Source organism: Schistocerca serialis, chromosome 5 (assembly GCF_023864345.2).
Source record: "Schistocerca serialis cubense isolate TAMUIC-IGC-003099 chromosome 5, iqSchSeri2.2, whole genome shotgun sequence".
In the NCBI taxonomy this organism is placed as follows: domain Eukaryota; kingdom Metazoa; phylum Arthropoda; class Insecta; order Orthoptera; family Acrididae; genus Schistocerca; species Schistocerca serialis.
This window is the reverse complement of record NC_064642.1, coordinates 237,795,071-237,817,373: the sequence shown is the minus strand read 5'-3', so window position 1 is coordinate 237,817,373 and position 22,303 is coordinate 237,795,071. Positions and strand designations below refer to the sequence as shown.

Below are 22,303 nucleotides of genomic sequence, written 5' to 3'. Positions count from 1 at the left end.
CATTTACGACAGTAAAATTGAGACATATATGCTTAAAGGTCACATGAAAAATACCTTCACCGAATTGTAAGTAGTTCCGTAATGGACCTAATAGTGCTTCATTGTTCACTTCGTCACAGTTAAATGAACAATTGGGCAGCGCTATAGAACAGTATCTATGTAACGGCTGCTACGTTGCTGTAGGCTCAACTCAGTATAGTAATAATAATAATAATAATAATAATCACAGTGATCAGACAGAAGGAATTGCCAGCATGGGGTGCAGAGCGTGGTGAAGCAACTACTGTTCTGCACAGGAAGCATGTTTCTGTGACAAGTGTTTAGCTTCAACGTGGAGAGTCAACTTTTATTCTGAGAATGAGTTGTAATAATACTTGGGATGCGGTAAGAATTGCTTCATCATTCTGTAATAAAAGGTTGATAGAAGTAATCAGTGCCAATTCTCTGACAGACTCATTAGTTTTTTGTTTAATAATACCCCTACAAATACTACAAGTAAACAGCATATATCTTTTGTCATTTAAAAATAAAAACGACCAAAGAATTTTTGTTCATTCTAATGTTTAGTTAGACACTAATTTTGATAAAGGCTGACGGGAGAGGGGGGCGGATACCAGCTAATACCTGATTCCACTCAGCGGTAATGGTCTCAGAAAGATGTCTCTGGCAGGTGCCACAGCATGTGATTTAGTTACCATAAACCTGATTGTATGTGAGTTTAACTTAAAGTGATGGTGTTGTGTTTGTTCTGTTCTTTGTGACAGGGAAGGATAGATTCAGCAAAAATGTGCATAAAGACTTCACTGTGATTTTTAAAGATACAACATACTTAGTGGTGTACACAAACTAACTAAATCTTGAGACCTTAACTTTTCCCGGCGAATTGAATGTTCAAATAACTTACGAGTTTGCTTCCGGGTGACGTCGTCGACCACCGCCGATATTTCTACAGGAGCACACCCTGCCATTCTCAACGCACAACTGCAAGGAGGAAGCAATGTGCAAGGGAATTTAATACCTCGGTTCACTCAGGAGAAACGAGGAAGATATCACACACAGAACAAGTCACCGCAGAGTCAACACACAACAAAAGATAACCAACATCAGAAATATCGATAGTGACTATTAATCAACAGGTGACGAAGCACTAATCCTGTCCCTCTGTTTTTTGATGAGAGACAGAGCCGGATTCCAAGCAGCATTTAAACAAAATCCACCATCTCTGTTTATAAGGTTGCTTGATAGTTTGATTTCAACAGCTTCCTTAATAACACTATCCCAAAAAAATGTTCAAATGTGTGTGAAATCTTATGGGACTTAACTATGGACTCGAACCTCCGCCAGGACCAGCCGCACAGTCCATGTCTGCAGCGCCTTAGACCGCTCGGCTAACACTATCCCAATAGCTGGACGTGCAAGCCAGAATCTCCGTGTTGTTGTATTCCATTCGTCACAATGGTTATAGTGATAGGCAGATCAAAAGTGCGTTGCGCTATCAGCCTTCTGTGCAACGGGTGAGTGATGATACAAAGAGGGTTGGGTTGTTTTGGGGGAAGAGACCAAACAGCGAGGTCATCAGTCTCATCGGATTAGGAAAGCATAGGGAAGGAAGTCGGCCGTGCCCTTTCAAAGGAACCATCCCAGCATTTGCCTGGGGTGATTTAGGGAAATCACGGAAAACCTAAATCAGGATGGCCGGACGCGGGATTGAACCGTCGTCCTCCCGAATGCGAGTCCAGTGTGCTACCACTGCGCCACCTCGCTCGGTGATGATACAAAGAAGGGGCACCTAAATCTACGGTCTTTTTGCCTTACGCAGGAAGCATTTCCAACAGGATTGGCCGTATTTTACGGAATTATGATGTGAAATGTTGTGGTGTGCGTACTGTAAGACCTTCGGTACACACACCATCAGTTTATTTGACTTGTCGCTCTAACGAAGTAGGCGAGTGTGAGCAATATGTCTCGTGGTCTTATCGAGGCGTTTTTTTTTCTTCTGCTGTTAGGTCAGACGATAGAAATGCCACTTGCACGCTTAGAGTAGCAGATTGATGGTGACCAACTTTAAACAGAACTTGATTAATTTTCACATGCATATTTTATTAAAATAATAAAAAATGCATAGATATTACGTAACTTGGTTATGGATGCTGTTTACAATTGACAATCTGAAGTTCCTTTGGTCTTGGTACGTTAATCTTATTCTCACATATCTCTGATACTTGACAAAGTGTCTATTCATTTATCTTCATGGCTATGTACAGGAATATGATAATCTTATTAGGCGCAGACTGAAACTTGACTATAGACTAATGCAGACTGATACAGACAGGTTCAGATAAATGCAGACTCGTACAGACTAATGCAGACTGACTAATCAGAGGTCTGTACACTCGTTATAATACCTGGCGCATTCAGGTATCACTGCACGAGTGTGATCCGCGAGGAGAAAAGGTTCTACATTAGCAGCAATCTCATTGGCTGTGTTACATATTAATACGGGGATCGGTGGAAGCAGAATTTGGTCCGTCTCTAAGACAGCGCCATCTCGTAGTGCGGAGACGGACGAGCGCTGCGCCTGCGCTGTTGTGCTTAGCGGGGCACGCTCTATTTGGAAAGTTGTGTACGTGCTGACTACGCGGAACTACGTACACAACAAATGTGTTTTTCGACCACCTTCTAAGATTAAGGCCCTGTTGACGTCCGTAAAAGATGATCTTGGTTTGCGTAAGGCTGGTGTCTATCGTATTCCTTGCAGTTGTGGCATGTGATATATTGGTCAGACAAGCAGGACTGTGGAAGACTGGTGTATTGAACTTAAGCGTCACACACGGTTACAAGAGCCGAGCAAATCCGGTATTGCAGAACATTGCCTTGACACCGGTCATCCTATGGTATGCAACAACGCGGAGATTCTGGCTTGCACGTCCAGCTATTGGGATAGTGTTATTAAGGAAGCTGTTGAAATCAAACTATCAAGCAACCTTATAAACAGATATGGTGAATTTTGTATAAATGCTGCTTGGAATCCGGCTCTGTCTCTCATCAAAAAACAGGGAGAGAATTAGTGCTACCTCACCTGTTGATTAATAGTCACTATCGATATTTCTGATGTTGGTTATCTTTTGTTGTGTGTTGACTCTGCAGTTACTTGTTCTGTGTGTGGTATCTTCCTCGTTTCTCCTGCGTGAACCGAGGTATTAAATTCCCTTGCACATTGCTTCCTCCTTGCAGTTGTGCCTTGAGAATGTCAGGGTGTGCTCCTGTCGAAATATCGGGGGTGGTCGACGATGTCACCCGGAAGCAAACCCGTAAGTTATTTTAACTAAATCCTTCTCGACGTGGACAAATTTTGCCACATAACTTCACAGCCACATGCAGTACATACACCTCATCAGATTTCACTTGAATCTGTAGCTGAAAATGAAACTGCATGTAACTGTAAAGCACCTGATGGTGTCAGTACGGTGCCGAAACGGGTTGTGTCAATAAATGGTGCTAAATAAAAGTAGCTGAAGCTGAAAAATTGTTCTGTGAAGACCGTATGCGGGTTAATGAATTTTCCAACTATACGGTTGTGTGCGATTGGGTGTGTGATGAGTGTGTGTGGTGTTGCAGACGTGCTTCCCGAGGAGAGCGAGATCGACCGGCTGGTGAGCCTGGAGAAGCTGAAGCAGATGGCGGCCGAGACGGCGCGCCTGCAGCAGCAGCAGCGGCAGGAGGCTCTGCTGATGCAGCAGCAGGAGAAGGAGCGCCAGAAGCAGCAGTTCACCTACCGCTTCCCAGAGGCGCCAGCCTCCAGGTTCGCGCTGCGGCCCGCCGACCCCGGCTACTACGCCACCAGTCTCGCTGCCGGTCAGTAACCTCCATGTACTACGTGCTACACTACACACGGTTACTAGAATACACGGTAGGGACCACGAGGTGTGTGTGCAGTAACATGCTGCGACTTGACGCCACAGCTGAACCTAAAACCCACACTACTGGCCATTAAAATTGCTACACCACGAAGATGACGTGCTACAGACGCGAAATTTAACCGACAGGAAGAAGATGCTGTGATATGCAAATGATTAGCTTTTCAGAGCATTCACACAACGTTGGCGCCGGTGGCGACACCTGCAACGTGCTGACATGAGGAAAGTTTCCAACCGATTTCTTATACACAAACAGCAGTTGACCGGCGTTGCCTGGTGAAACGTTGTTGTGATGCCTCGTGTAAGGAGGAGAAATCCGTACCATCACGTTTCCGACTTTAATAAAGGTCGGATTGTGGCCTATCGCGATTGCGGTTTATCGTATCGCGACATTGCTGCTGGCGTTGGTCGAGATCCAATGACTGTTAGCAGAATATGGAATTGGTGGGTTCAGGAGGGTAATACGGAACGCCGCGCTGGATCCCAACGGCCTCGTGTCACTAGCAGTCGAGGTGACAGGCATCTTATCCGCATGGCTGTAACTGACCGTGCAGCCACGTTAGTTGCGTGAGTCTGGATTCATATCGTTGTTTGACGACTAAGTACAGATTTGTACAACAATTATTAGTGTAGGAAGAGGTCCTGACCGTGTGTTTCGATTTGTTTTCAGTAAGAGATAATGGTTTCCTGTGCTGTCCAATGTAGACAACAAATAACAGTTAGGAAACAAGATAAATAAGTATCCTCAGAACAATGAGACGAAAAAGTCTTCGAAATGCAAGTAGAAGCCTATTTATTATCCAGCTCTATACTCCCGTCCTACCGGAGTGGCCGTGCGGTTCTAGGCGCTGCAGTCTGGAGCCGAGCGACCGCTACGGTCGCAGGTTCGAATCCTGCCTCGGGCATGGATGTGTGTGATGTCCTTAGGTTAGTTTGGTTTAATTAGTTCTAAGTTCTAGGCGACTGATGACCTCAGACGTTAAGTCGCATAGTGCTGAGAGCCATTTGAACCATTTGAACTCCCGTCCTCCAGGATTATTTTAGGGCTAGCAATTGAGCCTAATAATGAGAGAAAAATTTGGACGCAAAAACGCATGAACCCGTGTATCCACTGCGACAAGGCCGTTGCCCAAAATAACTTACTCTAAGGACAACACACACACACACACACACACACACACACACACACACACACACACACACAAGCCGGCCGCGGTGGTCTAGCGGTTCTAGGCGCTCAGTCAGGAGCCGCGCGACTGCTACGGTCGCAGGTTCGAATCCTGCCTCGGGCATGGATGTGTGTGATGTCCTTAGGTTAGTTAGGTTTAAGTAGTTCTAAGTTCTAGGGGACTTATGACCACAGATGTTGAGTCCCATAGTGCTCAGAGCCATTTGAAACACACACACACACACACACACACACACAGCCATGCCCGAGGGAGTACTCGAACCTCCGAGCGTCGGAAGCACGTGGACCGTGGGAAGGCGCCTCAGACCGCACGTCTTTCCCACGTGGCTGCTTTAATTAGTTCACAGTCTATTATCGTAATACTTTTGTTGATTTTAACGATACTACCCATTCCATTGAACTGATCTTCCTAGTTGGTTGCCATCTTCTCCATTAATTTTAATTTCTTTTCCAAATTTCTTCTCTAGTGCTTGCTCAATATGCAGATTCAGTAACGTCTTCGATAGGTTAAACCTCTGTCTCAGTCCGTTCTCCACTACTGTTTCCCCTTCTTACTAAGCCTTGTATACTGTGTTTTGTTTTGACGATCTTGGCTGTAATAGGCCAGCAATAACCATTTATATTTTATATATAAGTTTAAATGTTTATGATTATTTTAATTAATAAGTAATTAATTTCTGCACGTCCTTAAGAGTCACATCACTTAAGATCTATAGAAGGAACGTCAGTGTTTTAGTTCTTTCGTAAAAATGTATAATGTGTTTTTATTTTCTCTAACATCCTCTAAGAATTCCTTACTGAGTGCTTCTGAGACGAGCACAGACTCTGGTCTGAGCGAATCTAATCAAGGCCCCCTCTCTTGAGAGAGATTTAAGCACAGTGCTGCTCTTCCCACGCTCTGGACTCTCAGTGCTGGATGCTCCTTTAAAATGTATGAGCGTGACGCACGGCCTGTACCGCGCCCCGCATTAATCTCTGACGCTCTGCGGACACCCCACTGGCGAGATTTACCCAGCAGGGGGATCCTCAGATCCATCTGACTTCTCCTAAGTGCGCCCCACTCTCTTTGCCCTGGCTCTTAACCTCGCGGGTCACGTCTCGACCTGCAGACCTGCTACGCTATCTCTTCCGGCCACACTCAAGTAGTGAAACCAACAGCCCCAGGGAGAAAGAGACGGCGTGACGTTACACAAATTCGGGCCGCACCGCTCTGAGAAATTTCTCTCGCTCGCCTGCATCAGTCCGCTATGAAAGTACGTACTGCAAACTTCTCGAGCTGTGCACTTTTTTCACTGTTTCCTTATACTTTTTCAATGAACATGCTCACGTCTTTTTGTTTTCAGCGTCTCTCAAGAATCAATCGGGTGACGCTCGTATCTCTCAAGAACTGTATTACTGCGTAAGAGCCCACACACACACAGAACTGTGCTCTTATGCTGCGACAGGTTCGACCAAAATCGAGTACGCCAGCTTCAACCCTTGAAAAGCAGGGTACTATTTCAACCTGTGTTAGAAAACTGTTAATATATACTTCACTGTTGCAAGAGGTATATCGATTAAGAAGCAGACGTACATTTGAAATAAGTACACAAAACTTGTGTTTGAATCACCAGTAGCTAAAATTGAACGTTGGTCTCCAATCTGATTGTAACTGGTATACATTATTTCATTTCGTGTTGGTCTCAATTGCTCTCAGATGCATTTGTTTTAAACGATGTATTCAAAAACGTACTTCAGCATTGAGGAAATGCTGAATAAGTTCGGTTCTGGAACCAGTTCACTTACTTAAAAAAGAACACATACAACGAGCCCGATTTCTCTTTTTCTTGCTGTTTTTCCTCCTTGTGGAATGCAGTGCAGGAGATCCGTGCGCGCTCGCACTAGTTTGTTTTCGTCTATTTCGCGGCCATAATGCGACCCGTGTACAAATGCTCAACACTTCTAGGGGAAACTACTACTGCGCAAATGTTGCCCAGCAACAGTGGCTGGGAATGTTGCCAAACATGTTGCTGCAATTCGTATGTCTAGCAATGCTGTCAAGCAATAATGCCAGGCTATATTGACAGCTTGTCAGCAATACGTAACTTTTGTGGCGTATCTGAATGTATGTTACCTTTAAGATAGGGATATACGTGATAGGTTTTCGCTCTGAGAGAGCTTTGCGAATAATGCGTGTCGTGTAAACAGCGCTGATAGTCGAGAGGGAGGTAGGAGGGGGGGGGGGGGGGGGAGGAATCTCGGTTAGTCGCTCTCTACGAGATCAGACGTCCCGTGTAGGCTGCAGCTTCCACCTCTCGAGAGCTGCTCCCCGTAGCTCTGAGACAAGAAAACTACACTGGCATTGTCGGGAGAGCTGAGAGGACCGGAGAGTGCTCAGCGGCCGTATTGTGCCCCAGGTTTTTGCCGTGTTTCACAATTTGTACGCTACCAGATCTTGGTAATGTATTTTGCCGTACTCATGTACAAATTAAATAAAAGTACCCGCGAAATTGCGTGTTTAGAACCATAATATGTGGCCGTGGCGTGTTTCTGAGCGAAGAAATCGCTCTCGTTTTACCTCCTGAATGAAAATCACGAGCGATTAGCCATTTTCGAAAGTTCTAGTCGAAAACAATGCTACGCAGCAAATCGCATATATAAACTTCATAGGCACGTTATATAGAATTAACAATCAGATACCACGTTAATACCGATTATGAATGACGGACTAGCGCTCTATTCAATGCGCCACATCACCACCCTAGCGAGTCGCTCTGCAAATGTATACGGGCATTGGCGGGAGAGCTGAGGCTACTGTCGCATTGGCTATGCGCTGTGAGTGAACGTCAGCCATGTGATGGTAAACAAAAGTAATAAAGAAAGCTATCAGGAAGTGCATTTAATTAGTCTTTGAGAGGAAAGGCCAGCGTTGTGGATTGACTTAAGGAGCAAAGTTTGATGGCTCTATTGGCTACCTCCGCAGAAGAAATTTACCAAAGTATTCACAATTCAGGGAACCAGGTAAAGCAGTTTTATAACATAGATTACTCAACATGGAGAAACAAGTAAAGCCATTTAGAAGGCAATAGTTTTGGAATTCGGGAACTTGGCATTTAACTTCAAGTGATACAGTTTTATCTATAATTTTAAATGATTTGGTATTTCTTGATTATTTTATTATATTAGATGTGGAAAAAAAAACCTTTAGGGATTTACGAGTGCTTCCTCGAGTCAATACAAGTAAAAACGCGCAAATAAGTGTAAGTCTGGAAATGCTTCATTTATCATATATCCGCCTTGTTAGGATTTTTGAACTTCTATAGGTATCAAGATGAAATTGGTGTAATATTATTTCATCGTAATTGTTACTTTACCAAATATGAAAGAGAATAATCGTAGCTGATGCAAGAAATATTAGTATCTCCAGCAGTCTGTCTTTAGCAGTAACGGATTTACGTATAATAGTACCTAGGTTGGCAATTTTGGGCCCAATTATAAAGGATATTTCTTCCATCTCCATTGCTGTCACTCTCGTGTAAGTTCAATATTGTTGTGGATTTTACATCACAAGCTCTACAATGAGATTCTGACATGCTCCAAAATCATCACGCCACCTGATCTGCTCTCTTATCCAACACGAACACAATCTTTTCCATTTTTCATTCCCACGTAAAGTGTTAAAAGTGCAGCTGCAACCCGACGGCCTTCCATCGCAACCTCTTCCTTCACGCGTAGAACTTCGACAGAAAAAAATCTTGCGGAGAGTGATGTCTCAGCTGTCACAGACACTCTCACCCTGCAGTGTGTAAATACACTACTGGCCATTACAATTACTACACCACGAAGATGACGTGCTACAGACGCGAAATTTAACCGACAGGAAGAAGATGCTGTGATATGCAAATGATTAGCTTTTCAGAGCATTCACACAAGGTTGGCGCCGGTGGCGACACCTACAACGTGCTGACATGAGGGAAGTTTCCAACCGATTTCTCATACACAAACAGGAGTTGACCGGCGTTGCCAGGTGACACGTTGTTGTGATGCCTCATGTAAGGAGGACAAATGCGTACCATCACGTTTCCGACTTTGATAAAGGTCGGACTGTAGCCTATCGTGATTGCGGTTTATCGTATCGCGACATTGCTGCTCGCGTTGGTCGAGATCCAATGACTGTTAGCAGAATATGGAATCGGTGAGTTCAGGAGGGTAATACGGAACGCCGTGTTGGATCCCAACGGCCTCGTATCACTAGCAGTCGAGATGACAGGCATCTTATCCGCATGGCTGTAACTGATCGTGCAGCCACGTCTCGATCCCTGAGTCAACAGATGGGGACGTTTGCAAGACAACAACCATCTGTACGAACAGTTCGACAGCGTTTGCAGCAGCATGGACTATCAGCTCGGAGACCGTGGCTGCGGTTACCTTGACGCTGCATCACAGACAGGAGCGCCTGCGATGGTGTACTCAACGACGAACCTGGGTGCACGAATGGCAAAACGTCATTTTTTCTGATGAATCCAGGTTCTGTTTACAGCATCACGATGGTCGCATCCGTGTTTGGCGACATCACGGTGAACGCACATTGGAAGCGTGTGTTCGTCATCGCCATACTGGCGTACCACCCGGTGTGATGGTATGGGGTGCCATTGGTTACACGTCTCGATCACCTCTTGTTCGCACTGACTGCACTTTTAACAGTGGACGTTACATTTCAGATGTGTTACGACCCGTGGCTCTACCCTTCATTCGAACCCTGCGAAATCCTACATTTCTGCAGGATAATGCACGACCGCATGTTGCAGGTCCTGTACGGGCCTTTCTGGATATACAAAATGTTCGACTGCTGCCCTGGCCAGCACATTCTCCAGATCTCTCACCAATTGAAAACGTCTGGTCGATGGTGGCCGAGCAGCTGGCTCGTCACAATACGCCAGTCACTACTCTTGATGAACTGTGGTATCGTGTTGAAGCTGCACGGGCAGCTGTATCTGTACACGCCATCCAAGCTCTGTTTGACTCAATGCACAGGCATATCGAGGCTGTTATTACGGTTGTTCTGGGTACTGATTTCTCAGGATCTATGCAGCCAAATTGCGTGAAAATGTAATCACATGTTAGTTCTAGTATAATATATTTGTCCAATGAATACACGTTTATCATCTGCATTTCTTCTTGGTGTAGCAATTTTAATGGCCAGTAGTGTACATCCGACATCTGCTCTATCACGACTCTCAGACACTTACTGAAAGTACTCGCTAGGAGTTATCAGACAGTATCTACCAGCGAAAATCCGCCCCTAGTGTAAACAGTTCTTCGATAACTATCTGAGAGTGCGAAACTGTGTCAGGGCAAAAACCTCTCACGAGTATTGTGGCCCTTAGAGTGTGGTGAGAGCTGGTCGTAACGCAGTGTCCTCTTTGGTGTTGCAGACGTGGACAGCGGCGAGATGCAGGCCGGCTCGGACATCACACTGCGGCAGGACTCTCCGCTGCTGCAGGTGGACGTGTCCCCCCTGCGCTTCCACCTGCAGCCGCCACCGGCAGCGCCGCTGCCCGCGCTGAACGGTGGCGCCTCTGGTGGCCAGGGGGAGCGGCAGCTGACGGCGCCGCCCAAGCAGCTGCTCGAGCCGGAGGAGCCGCAGGTGTGGCAGAAGCAGCCGCTGCCGCCTGAGCAGGAGCCGCAGCAGCTGCAGCAGCAGCAGCCAGATGTCCGCACCAGGCCGCTGCCGCCTGCCGACGACGGCTCAGACCTCTACTTCATAGGTAACCCTGCGACTCTTCACTCTGCCCCCGTCCACTTTGCTGGCATCCATTTCTCTCCTCCAAAACACGAACCATGTCGGTAGTAGCTTCTAGGGTAGAGCTCCTATCGTAACAGAGAGGCCTCTACAGAAATTTCTGACACATAAGGGAGGAGTTTATTTTCATCGTCTCTGAACAATGATGAATATGCGTTATCGGTTTTTGGGAAAATTTATCCATTCCAAGAAACAATCACCCATATGATACCCATCCCAACATTTTACAGGCATCATCTCATCTATGCAAACACAGTGCAGACATCCGCTCCTAACAAGTTCGGCCTTCAGGTGCTTGAATGACTGAAATTGTGCCTCATTTTCTGTATCACATTATCTGCCTACAGCCGTATTCTCTACCACCTCATGAAGTTCCCATATGTTCCCAAAACTAAGACTCCTTGAACTGTCCTACACCTCCCACCATAAACATGAATCTCGGCAGACATTTGTATTCCCAACCCTTGAAAACCCTCAATTACTGCCACACCTGTATCAATACATCTAACCATCTGTCTGTTCCCAAACTCTTCAAACACTCCTACAAAGTAATTTTAACCACCTCACATTCCCAAACTGTCAAACTATCACTGACACCTAACCACCTCACCAAAACTAACATACGAGCGGTAGTCATAAAGTTTTGAATACTAGCTAAAAATATTTGTCTGCTACCGTGAAACTAGCTGAAAGTGTTAATCCTTCTCACCGAGTGAAATGGCACGGTGGTCAGCACAATGGACTTTTATTCAGAAGAGCGACGCTTCAAAAAGCTCTGAAACGCATGGCCGATTTCCTTGCACACCCTTCCTTATCCTTTTCAGTTTTGAGCACTTATTAAAAGTGCAAATGGGCTACTATTCTGTTTGTATTAATGCTAGTTAAAAATGAATGACTCTCAAAACTGTTTTTGAAACTGTAGTGAATTTTTTACAAATAGTATAACACATGATTCTTCAGACCTTAAGCAGGACAACTGCACATACAACTTTGTAGCTTCTTGTTGCTTTATAACAAAGAAAACAGTCACATAAATTATACATAGTTCACATATTTGCTGTAGATTTCAATATAGGTCAAAATGACTACTTGGTATCAAATCTTTTAACAGTCGTAAATAAACAATTCGAAATACTTAAACAAAATTACCATATAAAAATTTTTCAAATTCTTCTTCCTTTTCCTGATATTATCACAAGGATAGGTATTAAGTTGTAATTTTAACTTGTTCTAATTTAATTTTAATTCTTGTGGAATGTGTAAAGAAATTCCTGTCAGGACTAAAGCAAAAGAAATCCGTACAAAGATAAGGCCTCCGCAGCCTTAGAACCGAATTGGCCGCCAACCCTTGGAATGAAGTCAGAAAAAGTATAACAGCCCCCCCCCCTTTCCACTGACGTAAAAAAGGTCAACAGTGAGTCTCGAGGTATCGTATGTGATACCCAGAAGTTTAAAGCTCATAAATCAGTTATAACATTAATTTATGGTTAGCTATTAACTTAGGCATGTCTGTACAGCTTTAATACGTTATTAAAGCATGTGAAAGCAATTGTAAGATATGTGTTTACCTTTATTTCACCATATTATGCAGTTACAGAATCCGATGATTACAATAAATGCTGATACCTCATGGCGTTCAGCGAAAGGATGAACAAGTGAGCTGTGGAAGTACGATGTGTATCGTATATGATACCACATGCCAGAAAAAGTTAAGCTATGTGTGTGTGAGAGAGAGAAAAAAGTAAAACCTGTAAGTATCGTATGTGATACCTCGGCACTGAAGAGGTTATCTGAGCTCGTGCTCCGTCTCTAATGACTTCACTGTCAACAGGACGGTAAACGCCAATCTTCCCTTAATCCTTCCTTAGTTGTTCATCCTTCAATCCTTGATTGTAGATGTCTACATTTTGCTTGTTCAGGAAACGTTCTACCACGAAAATCACCGCACTCATATCCTGGAAATGTCTGCCACACAATGGTTTCCTGATTCAAGGAAAGAGCAATATGCTAAAGGGCTCCTTGGTAGGCGGATATGGGAGTGAGACCAAAGAATCAGCATGTGTGACTGTGTCCTGTCCAAAATGAGCTGGGGAATTATCGTGGAACAAAAACAACCCCTCGTACAGCTCCCTGCAAACTTTCTCATTGACAGCCTCCTGTAACCTCGCTTGGAATGTCCTGTAGGCTGCCGCTGTGACGTTTTGCCCCTTACAAGCGTAATCTGTTATCATCACTCCATGATAGTACCAAAAAACAAAAACGCTTGTGATCTTGTGCGATGATGGCTGGGTGTCCGCCTTTTTCGGCAGTGCTTTGAGAGGCAGTCAAATGAAAACGAACACCCGCCACAACAGAACAATCAAATGGTTCCATCACCAGACGCGTTAAGACGTTTGTCATCCCACAGAGAGTTCAGACGATCAATTCCTGTCGGAGGCTGACGGATCCACAACGGCACCAACTCCTTCACTTTCTCGTCCGCCGGAAACCGATGTCCACGCAGGTCGCCAAAGATGTGAAAATCACTTGGTGAAACACACTGGCTAAACCTGGCTAAATGGAGGATGATGCAGTGTTTCCCTACCAGATCGCTGAAACCCAGCCTTCGTCCAGTTGCAGTGCGGGGGTGGGCGTTATCGTGCAAGAGGATGATGCCTTCCGACAGCAATCCTGGCCGTTTTGAATTTGTGGCGCGTCGCAGTTTTGGAAAGTGTCTTCCTAACGCTGAGCATTGACTGTTGTCCCACGCTCAAGGAACTCGACGAACAGAAGCCCGCTGCAGTCTAAAGAGGTTATCATGACCGTCTCGGCTATCACGCCATTTTCAAGTGATTACAATTTTTTTAATAAAATTGTGTAAGTATATGTTGGATGGCTTACACCTATCTTGGTGATTTTTGCCTTGTGTTTTGGATGTTACAAGACACTGAGGTGACGAAAGTCATTGTATACCTCCTAATATCGTGTCGGACCTCCTTTTGTCTGCTGAAATGCAGCAACTCGACGTAGCAGGGAATCTGGGTGGGCAAATAATACGCTCGAGTTGTTCAGAATGTTCTTCAAACCAGTCGCGAATAACTGTGGTCCTATGACATGGTACATGCCATCCATAAAAATTTCATGATTGTTTGAAAACATGAAGTCCATGAATGGCTGTAAATGGTGTCCAAGTAGCGGACCATAACCATTTCCGGTTAGTGGCCGATTCAGTTGGAAGAGAGGACCCAGTCCACTCGGTGCAAACACAGCCCACACCATTATGGAGCCACCAACAGCTTGCACAGTGCTTTGTTGAGAATTTGAGTCCATGGCTTCGTAGGGCCTGCACCACACTAGAACCCTACCATCACCTTTTACCAACCGCAATCGGGAGTTATCCGACCAGGGTACCACTTTCCAGTCATCTAGCGTCCAACCGATTTGGTCACGAGCCGAGGAGAGGCGCTGCTATTAGCAAATGCACTCACGTCGCTCGTCTGCTGCCATAGCCCCTTTAACGCCAAATTTCGTCGCACTGTCCTAACGGATACGTTCGTCGTACGTTCCACATTGAATTCTGCGGTTATTTAACAGTGTTGCTTGTCTGTTAGCACAGACAACTCTACGCAAACGCCGATGTTCTCGGTCGTTAAGTGAAGGTCGTCGGTGACCGCGTTGTCCTTGGTGAGAAGTAATGCCTGAAATTTGATATTCTCGGCGCACTCTTGACGCTGTGGATCTCGGAATAATGAATTCCTTAACGATTTCTGAAATGCAATGTGCCATGCGTCTAGCTCCAACTACCATTCCGCGTTCAAATGTTAATTCCCGTCGCGGGGCCATAATCACGCCGGGAACCTTTACAGATGAATCGTCTGAGTACAAATGACAGCTTCGACAACGCACCGCTCCTTTATACCTTTTGCATACGATACTTCGCCATCTGTATGTGTGCACATCGCTATCCCATGACTAGTCAATTAAGTGTATAGCGTCCTGGAGGGTTTTGCTGAGATTATTTTTCAGTGTTATTGCTGCTGGAATGCGTTAGTAGTATACATATGGTTCTGACCTTTGTATTTGCGTCCACACTCAAGACGGCAATGTGCTGCAGTACTCTCATGTAGGAGCCACATCACCCTTCGTACTGCCAAAGGCATCTCTTCAGGAAGGTAGGCATGGTCAGCCGCAGCAAGTGTGGATATACGTGGCCTATGAGGCGAAGTGGGGAAAATTACTGGTCGTGTAAGGCAGTCACCAATTGTCTGTGCTTCAACAATGAAGCTAAACTGGAGCTGATGGTTCACCGCGACCAAACTAAGGGAATTCTCCATAGCCCTCATGGACCCATCGTAAAGGTGATCTCATACGTGAATAAGATGGATGACAGGAATTCCAGCACCGTGGTGGCTTGTGCGACGAACCCGCGACAAAACCGTCGTCACCACAGCAAGTCCATAGGTAATAAGACCTACACGCATTGTGACGTGGATAGTAGCAGTTGCCGTGGAGAATGGTTCACACGGTCGTCTGTCTCACCCCACGCTGGCGAGTCACTCGCCAGTTCTAATACTTGGGTCACTGTCAAAGTTTCGTCATTCACACCTTCAAGTGGGTGTACCTATTTTGTAACAAATTTCCGACGTTTCCGATCATATGTCCATCATGACCTTGTTAGCCCCTTATTCTCTCAGGGATCGTTTTCTGCAGTTTATTCCCATTTACCAAAATCGTCCTTTTCTATTATGATGAGGATGAAATGGATGAGGACAACACAACACCTAGTAGTTCCCGAGCGGAGAAAATCTCCAACCCGACTGGGAACCGAAGCCAGGCTCGCTTGCATGGGAGGCGAACCCAGACTCGCTTGCATGGGAGGCGAACATGTTACCACCAAGCTAAGCAGGCGGACTACCCTTCGCACTATCTTCGGATGAATAGCTAGTAAAACAAGCTTCCGTACCCATTTGCTGCTGATAGAAAAAGAACCTTTAGCCAGTTTTTGTGAATGTTTTAAGTAATTCAGCATTAAACCGAGAGAGACGACCCTCTAACCCTGCATTGTCATATTTGCAGCAATCCTTGTTTTCATAATTATCCGATTCTGTAGCTGAACTGCCATCGGAGGACCCGGGTTCGATTCCTGGTAACGCCAGGGATTTTTTTTTTCTTGGTGGGAGGACTGGAACGGGGGCATTTAGCTTCGTGAGGCCGACTGATAAGCTGCCTAACCGAGAAGTAGCGTCTCCAGATCACAAAAACTGAAAACGCCCCTCCAAACCGCATCCAGTGACGCTATTGGCAGAGGATGACATGGGGGTCGGTTGCTACCAATGGGTCCGCCAGGGCATGTGGACTAAGATTGTTTTCATAGTTAATGTTTGCTGTGCTTTCTTCATTAGTTGCTATCAAATTACCTGTAAATTCTCTCCTACTTCTTCTTCTTTGTTATTGTGCCGTAATATTTCTCACGTTGTTGTTGTTGTTGTTGTGGTCTTCAGTCCTGAGACTGGTTTGATGCAGCTCTCCATGCATTTCTCACGTTATTAGACTCATAATTATCCCCTTCATCAACTCTGGAGAATGGGAGGTATAAAGCTGGAGCAGGATAAAGTTTCAACATACGTTTCGGGGGAAGATTCAGCGGTTTACTTTTCAGACGCGAACCAGCAAAAATTTTCGACCAGACATAGACGTTACCAACTGAAAAAATCGACACGTTTACAAGCATTTACTCATCTTTTTGTTTCGTCTAATTGTTGTTGTGTTATACGAATAAAATTTAATTCCTAACTTTTTCGTTGTCTGCAGTGGTTAGCACAACTCACGATCGTACAGCAGATAATTATTTTTCACTGAAAAGAATTAAAAACGCACTCTAAGAACCCCTCAATACACTGATACCTGAAGCGTCAATCTACACTTAATCACAATCACGGATGAGAGATCGCAACATTTGAAAACTGCAACGGAAAGTTGGAATGCCAGCAGAGGATCGACGCTTGGTGCAGCGATTTGCAGTTGACCGTGAACATAAACAAATGTAATGTATTGCTCATAAATAAACAGCGAAACCCAGACACAAAGCCACCGCCGGCCGGTGTGGCCGAGCGGTTCTAGGCGCTTCAGTCTGGAACCGTGCGACCGCTACGGTCGCAGGTTCGAGTCCTGCCTCGGCCGTGGATGTGTGTGATGTCCTTAGGTTAGTTAGGTTTAAGTAGTTCTAAGTTCTAGGGGACTGATGACCTCAGATGTTAAGTCCCATAGTGCTCAGAGCCATTTGAACCATTTTTGAACAAAGCCACCAAGTTTACAGGAGATTAAAGAGATAATTCAGTCACTTAAAAATAACAAATCATCAGGAGAAGACCAAATCATTGCAGAATTATGGAAAAATGCAGGAGAAAATCTTATTGCAAAACTCACAGAAATTTTACATGAAATCTGGAAAACTGAAAAAATCCTCTCAGATTGGAAGACAGCAATCATACATCCTCTGTACAAAAAAAGGAAGTAAAATAGACCCCAACAACTATCGTGGAATCTCTTTATTGTCAATAACATACAAAATTCTGTCTAAAGCCCTACTAAACCGAGCAAGACCTCAGCTGGATTCAAAACTAGGCGAATATCAAGGTGGATTCAGGAAAGATCGATCATGCGCAGACCAAATCATTAACTTGAAAAACTCGATGAAATATTTGCATAGTACTTCAGACAAAAGTTATGTCATCACGTTTATCGACTTTAAAAAAGCATATGACAGTATAGACCGAGAATCCCTTTTTGACGCGTTAGCAGAATTTGGATTAGATCAAAAGACAACAAACATCATAAAAAGACACTCACAGAGACCAAATCCAAAGTAAAATTTATGGGAGAATTGAGCACAGAATTTGAAATAGATACAGGAGTACGACAAGGGAATTGACTGTTCCCAGTGCTCTTCAATTGCGCTCTTGAAAAACTTGATGGACAATGGAGAAAAGCAGGTGCACCAGCACGCCGACTGGGGCCAAAAGGTAAGGGCATGGAATTAGACTGTTTAGCATTTGCTGGCGACATGGCACTGATCGCCCAAGACATTACCGATGCACAGAAACAGCTAGAATTATTACAAAAGCAGGCAGCAAAAATAGGATTACAAATTTCATTTGAAAAAAAAAAACAAATTTTATGACTGACATCAAAGATGCGCCTTCTGATCTCAAAATTGGTAATAATTACATCTCTCGAGTAAAAGAATTTAAATATTTAGGTGAATGAATTGCAGAAAATTTTAATGAAAAGAAATCTGTCAGATCAAGAGTCCAGAAAATGGAGACGGCTTTTCAGTTAAGAAAAAACGCTTATAACAAAAAGGGTCTCTCGTGGAACTGCAAAATACGACACTACACAACAGTAATTACCCTCGAAGCTCTCTACGCATCTGAGACACTAAACCTTCAACACGGAACACTAAAAGGGGAATTAGAAATAATGGGGAAAATCCTAGGACCAAGAGCTAAAGATGGTGTGCATTATCCAATACTCAATGCAGAAACATATAAAAATATCTCCAAAAATAACAGACACAATGCGCATGAGAAGAATCAAATTCATGGGGCATTTAGAAAGAATAGACTCGAACAGGTTAACGCACAAAATCCATACATTTTTAAAGAACAAAACTACAAGACCGATCAGGTACAAACAGACGGAAAAAGACCTGAGAGAATTAGGGTCTCCAAATCTACATGACAGAAATAAAATCAGGAAAATCACAAACACACGGGGATTTGAGGAAGAAAAGAGAAAAACTAACCAACATACGTGGTCTACGCAACGAAAGCTAGCCCATTCGTTGTTTATGAGGAAATACTGGGCTAAAAGGAAGGCCAACAAATGCTGATTACGCGTGGTCCTAAGTGATCCATCCGCGAGGAAGAAGAAGGCCTGAAGGATTCACTATTGTATGACTGCACAATTGCATAACAATTAGTGAAATCAGTTACCCTCAAAACCGCAATGAACGCAATTGTTTATGAAAGTCGAGGATTACTGCGCTGTGGCGGGGTCGGCTGTGACGTCAGAATACACCCCGTGTGAGACCTACAGTGTATTCTAGTAACTGTGTATTAAAACATTTACGGCTGGCTAGCGTAATTCGAAACATGTTTAAAATCACTTCTTTAGAGGCAAATCCAGATTCCGTTTGCACAATGATGATGGCCATTGAATCTTCTTGAGGGATGGCAATAGTGGGATTGGCGGGACCAGACTGCTAGGATCATGATGGCAATAGTCCCACGCCAGAGTTTACTACGGCGCGACCCATCACTAACGCTCTTGCTTAGGGAGCGGTTTCATACAATATGCACCTTCTGTCAAACGTTATGTAATTACCCCTTTGAAACTCTAAACAGCTTCTGGTTGCTTCAGTTTATTCAGGTCCCATCTCCATTATTTCCTATTGTTTTGCAGTTTGTTCTGTTTTAATCTTCCATCAAAATTAAATTGCCGTTAACCTTATCCATCTAAATAATTTCCTTTATCTCACCATAAATTCTTTCAATCTCTTCATCATCTGTGGAGAGAATTGGCACGTAAACTTGCACTACAGTTGTGGATGTTGCTTTCATGTTCATTGTGGTTATGATAGCGCCTTCACAATATTGTTTATAGTACTTCAATGTTCAAATGTGTGTGAATTTCTAAGAGACCAAACTGCTAAGGTCATCGATCCGTAGACTTACACACTACTTAAACTAACTTACGCTAAAGACAGTACACACACCCATGCCCGAGGGAGGACTCGAACCTCCGGCGGGAGGGGCCGCGCAATTAGTGACATGGTGCCTCTAATGGCGCGGCCACTCCGCGCGGCTATAGTACTTCACCTGCACTCTTATTCTGTTATTCATTCTTTGGCCATTCCTGCTTTACACCTCTTTGGTTTTGTGTCGATAACTGACCTGACCTAACGCCCTTTTCTTCCTGTTACCCCTCTTCACTAACTCCTACTAGTCTAACTTCAGCCTATCCATAACCCAATTTAAGTTTTTGAACTGACCTACCCGATTAAGGGACCTGACATTCCACCATGTGACCTGTGGAAAGTCAATTCTGTTTCTCCTGTTGACTACATCCTCCTGAGTGGTCTATGCCTGGAGATCTGGAAGGGTTACTACTTTATCTTAGCTTACGTGATGGTGTTGTGTTCATTACTGTGGTATGTGTGCCAAACAAATAAATTTACAGCGAAATTGATTAAATTTTAGAACACAACCCCACTGGTACACCCAGCAGATAATCCTCATCATACTCATAATAGCATACATGTAACTGTAATGCACGTGGTGAATAGCATGCTGTCAAATTCGACATGCTTATAACTATTAGTAAAAACGGAACACTAAGATTATTTCATAAATTTAGAAGATAGCTGCTGACCTCAAGCAATTCCATACAACATGAATAAGTTTACTAAAAAATGTTCAACCATTTCCATAATCAAAAAAGGTTTGTTTAAAAATGATATGTAACCATTTTTTCCTTGCAAATTCTTACTACTCTACAGAAATTTTGAATAGATATCATAAGAGTGTGTTTTTTGATTACAAATCCAACCCATTACTCGTATAAACAGTTAACTAGTCGCCCTTTTTATATTCAGAAAAGTATTAGGAATATCTGCAATATATTACACTACACTGAGGTATTGTAAACATTAACTATGGGTATGAAGGAAAGTAACTAACTCACTCCACTAATCTCTTTATTTGTTTCTGTTAGTAAGGTCTTTTGATCCATTTTTGATTGCTTTTCCTTGTTGCTCAAAATAATCTTACTTCGCATCTCATGTACTCTGTAGTTCTTTAAGCTTTATCATGATAATCTATGAGTTCATTAGTACCTCCCATGGTCAAAACGTTCGAATTTTACTTGAGACACTAATCTCATCCCACCTTACTTTACAGACAGAACATCATGTGACCATTTTTTCATTGAACATGTGGAAAAAGATCAGTTAAAAGGACGAAATAATGCCTAAAAGAGATATTTAATTTCATTTTCTGGTAGTCTTTAATATCTTACAAAGAAATAGAAAGAATAACAGCTTATTCTGTTTAAGAATCATTAACTACTCACTTGACTCTAATTTTGCATTCACACATCATCTGTTTCAGCAATATGTACCATCACTAACAAACTGTGAAGAAAATGGATAATGAAAGTTGAACAGAGAAGTAGATTATTTAAAATATCTTAAAAACAAAAGCTAGTGCTTGTAGGTAAATATATGACACAAGCAGAATATTTAAGAGTTCTGAAGCTTAAAGAAACCTATGTAAGCAATAATTTAAAAGAAAGGCATAATGATAGCCAATAGTCAAACAGACTGTTTATAACTTATATGGCCAACATTCTTGTGTAGGTGAACACTTCTGAATAAAGAGCAATTGATGCATATTTACCACTTATGTTGGCCTTCTAATCTATCTACCTACTATTTCTGTATTCTAGAAGTTGCTTTATATGCATTTTCTCGAAGAAAGAGACTTTAAAAGTATCTTAAATCTCACAAATTACTTATATGAAAAAATCCAGTTACATAAAGAACCAATGTTTTCTGTGCTAGAGATTACATTAGATAATGCCTTAAAAGTACTTTTAATTTATACTTTTAATTTATTTTGTGTTAAAAGTTTGCAAATAGATTAAAGGTAGCATTAAAGTAAAGCAAAATATACTTAAATGTCAAAACAATCAATATCTTCATTCCTGAGTCTAAGTAGCAGAAAAACTTCAAAGAAATCCAATTTCTCATAGAGTGGACTTTTATGGGTAATGTGTCCATGATAGGAAGTATTTATTTTTTTGAAAGCCTCTTCAACAAGGTAATGAGTGAACACTTGTATGGACACTTTCTTGCTGACAGAATTATAAATTTCTATATCACTGGATTACAGTTTACTATTAAATGAAGTGAATGCTACACAGCACTTAATTATTCTTGAGTATCATTAATATTTTCATAAGATAGAAGTTATTTCCTCACATTAGGTGAGGCTGTGTTTCCAATTTTACATTTTTTTTGCATATAGTCATCACAAGATGACTATTTATAAAGTCACAGTGTATACAAATATTTAGTATGTTTCATATTTGTATGCCAAGGTTTAGTGACACACTTATTTTCCACAAAGGCTAATACATAATATTTTTTATTATTATTTATTTGCTTTTTTCTTTTAATCTGTTATCTATATAAAAGAATGGATCAAATGTTGCCCATGAAAAAGCATGAATAAAGCAGATAATATTTTAAAATGATTAAGAATGTGTTGTTAACAACTAAGCATTATGCCGTTTAAGGGGGGGGGGGGAATCGACATAGAATAATTACATTAAAACAAAAAATAAGAATGACTTAAAATAACGTTTTACATACTA

At 43.0% G+C, this 22,303-nt stretch overlaps 1 protein-coding gene across 2 annotated transcripts in view; it reads left to right on the top strand.

The window, feature by feature from the left end:
- The window catches only part of LOC126481064 (neural proliferation differentiation and control protein 1), a 1,141,454-nt gene that overhangs the window by 726,884 nt on the left and 392,267 nt on the right, over positions 1–22,303 (top strand). For both annotated transcript variants that reach the window (XM_050104548.1, XM_050104547.1), the window contains exons 3-4: positions 3,619–3,855; positions 10,521–10,853. In XM_050104548.1, coding sequence (XP_049960505.1) covers positions 3,619–3,855; positions 10,521–10,853 — 570 coding nt within the window. The remainder of the gene's footprint in view (positions 1–3,618; positions 3,856–10,520; positions 10,854–22,303) is intronic.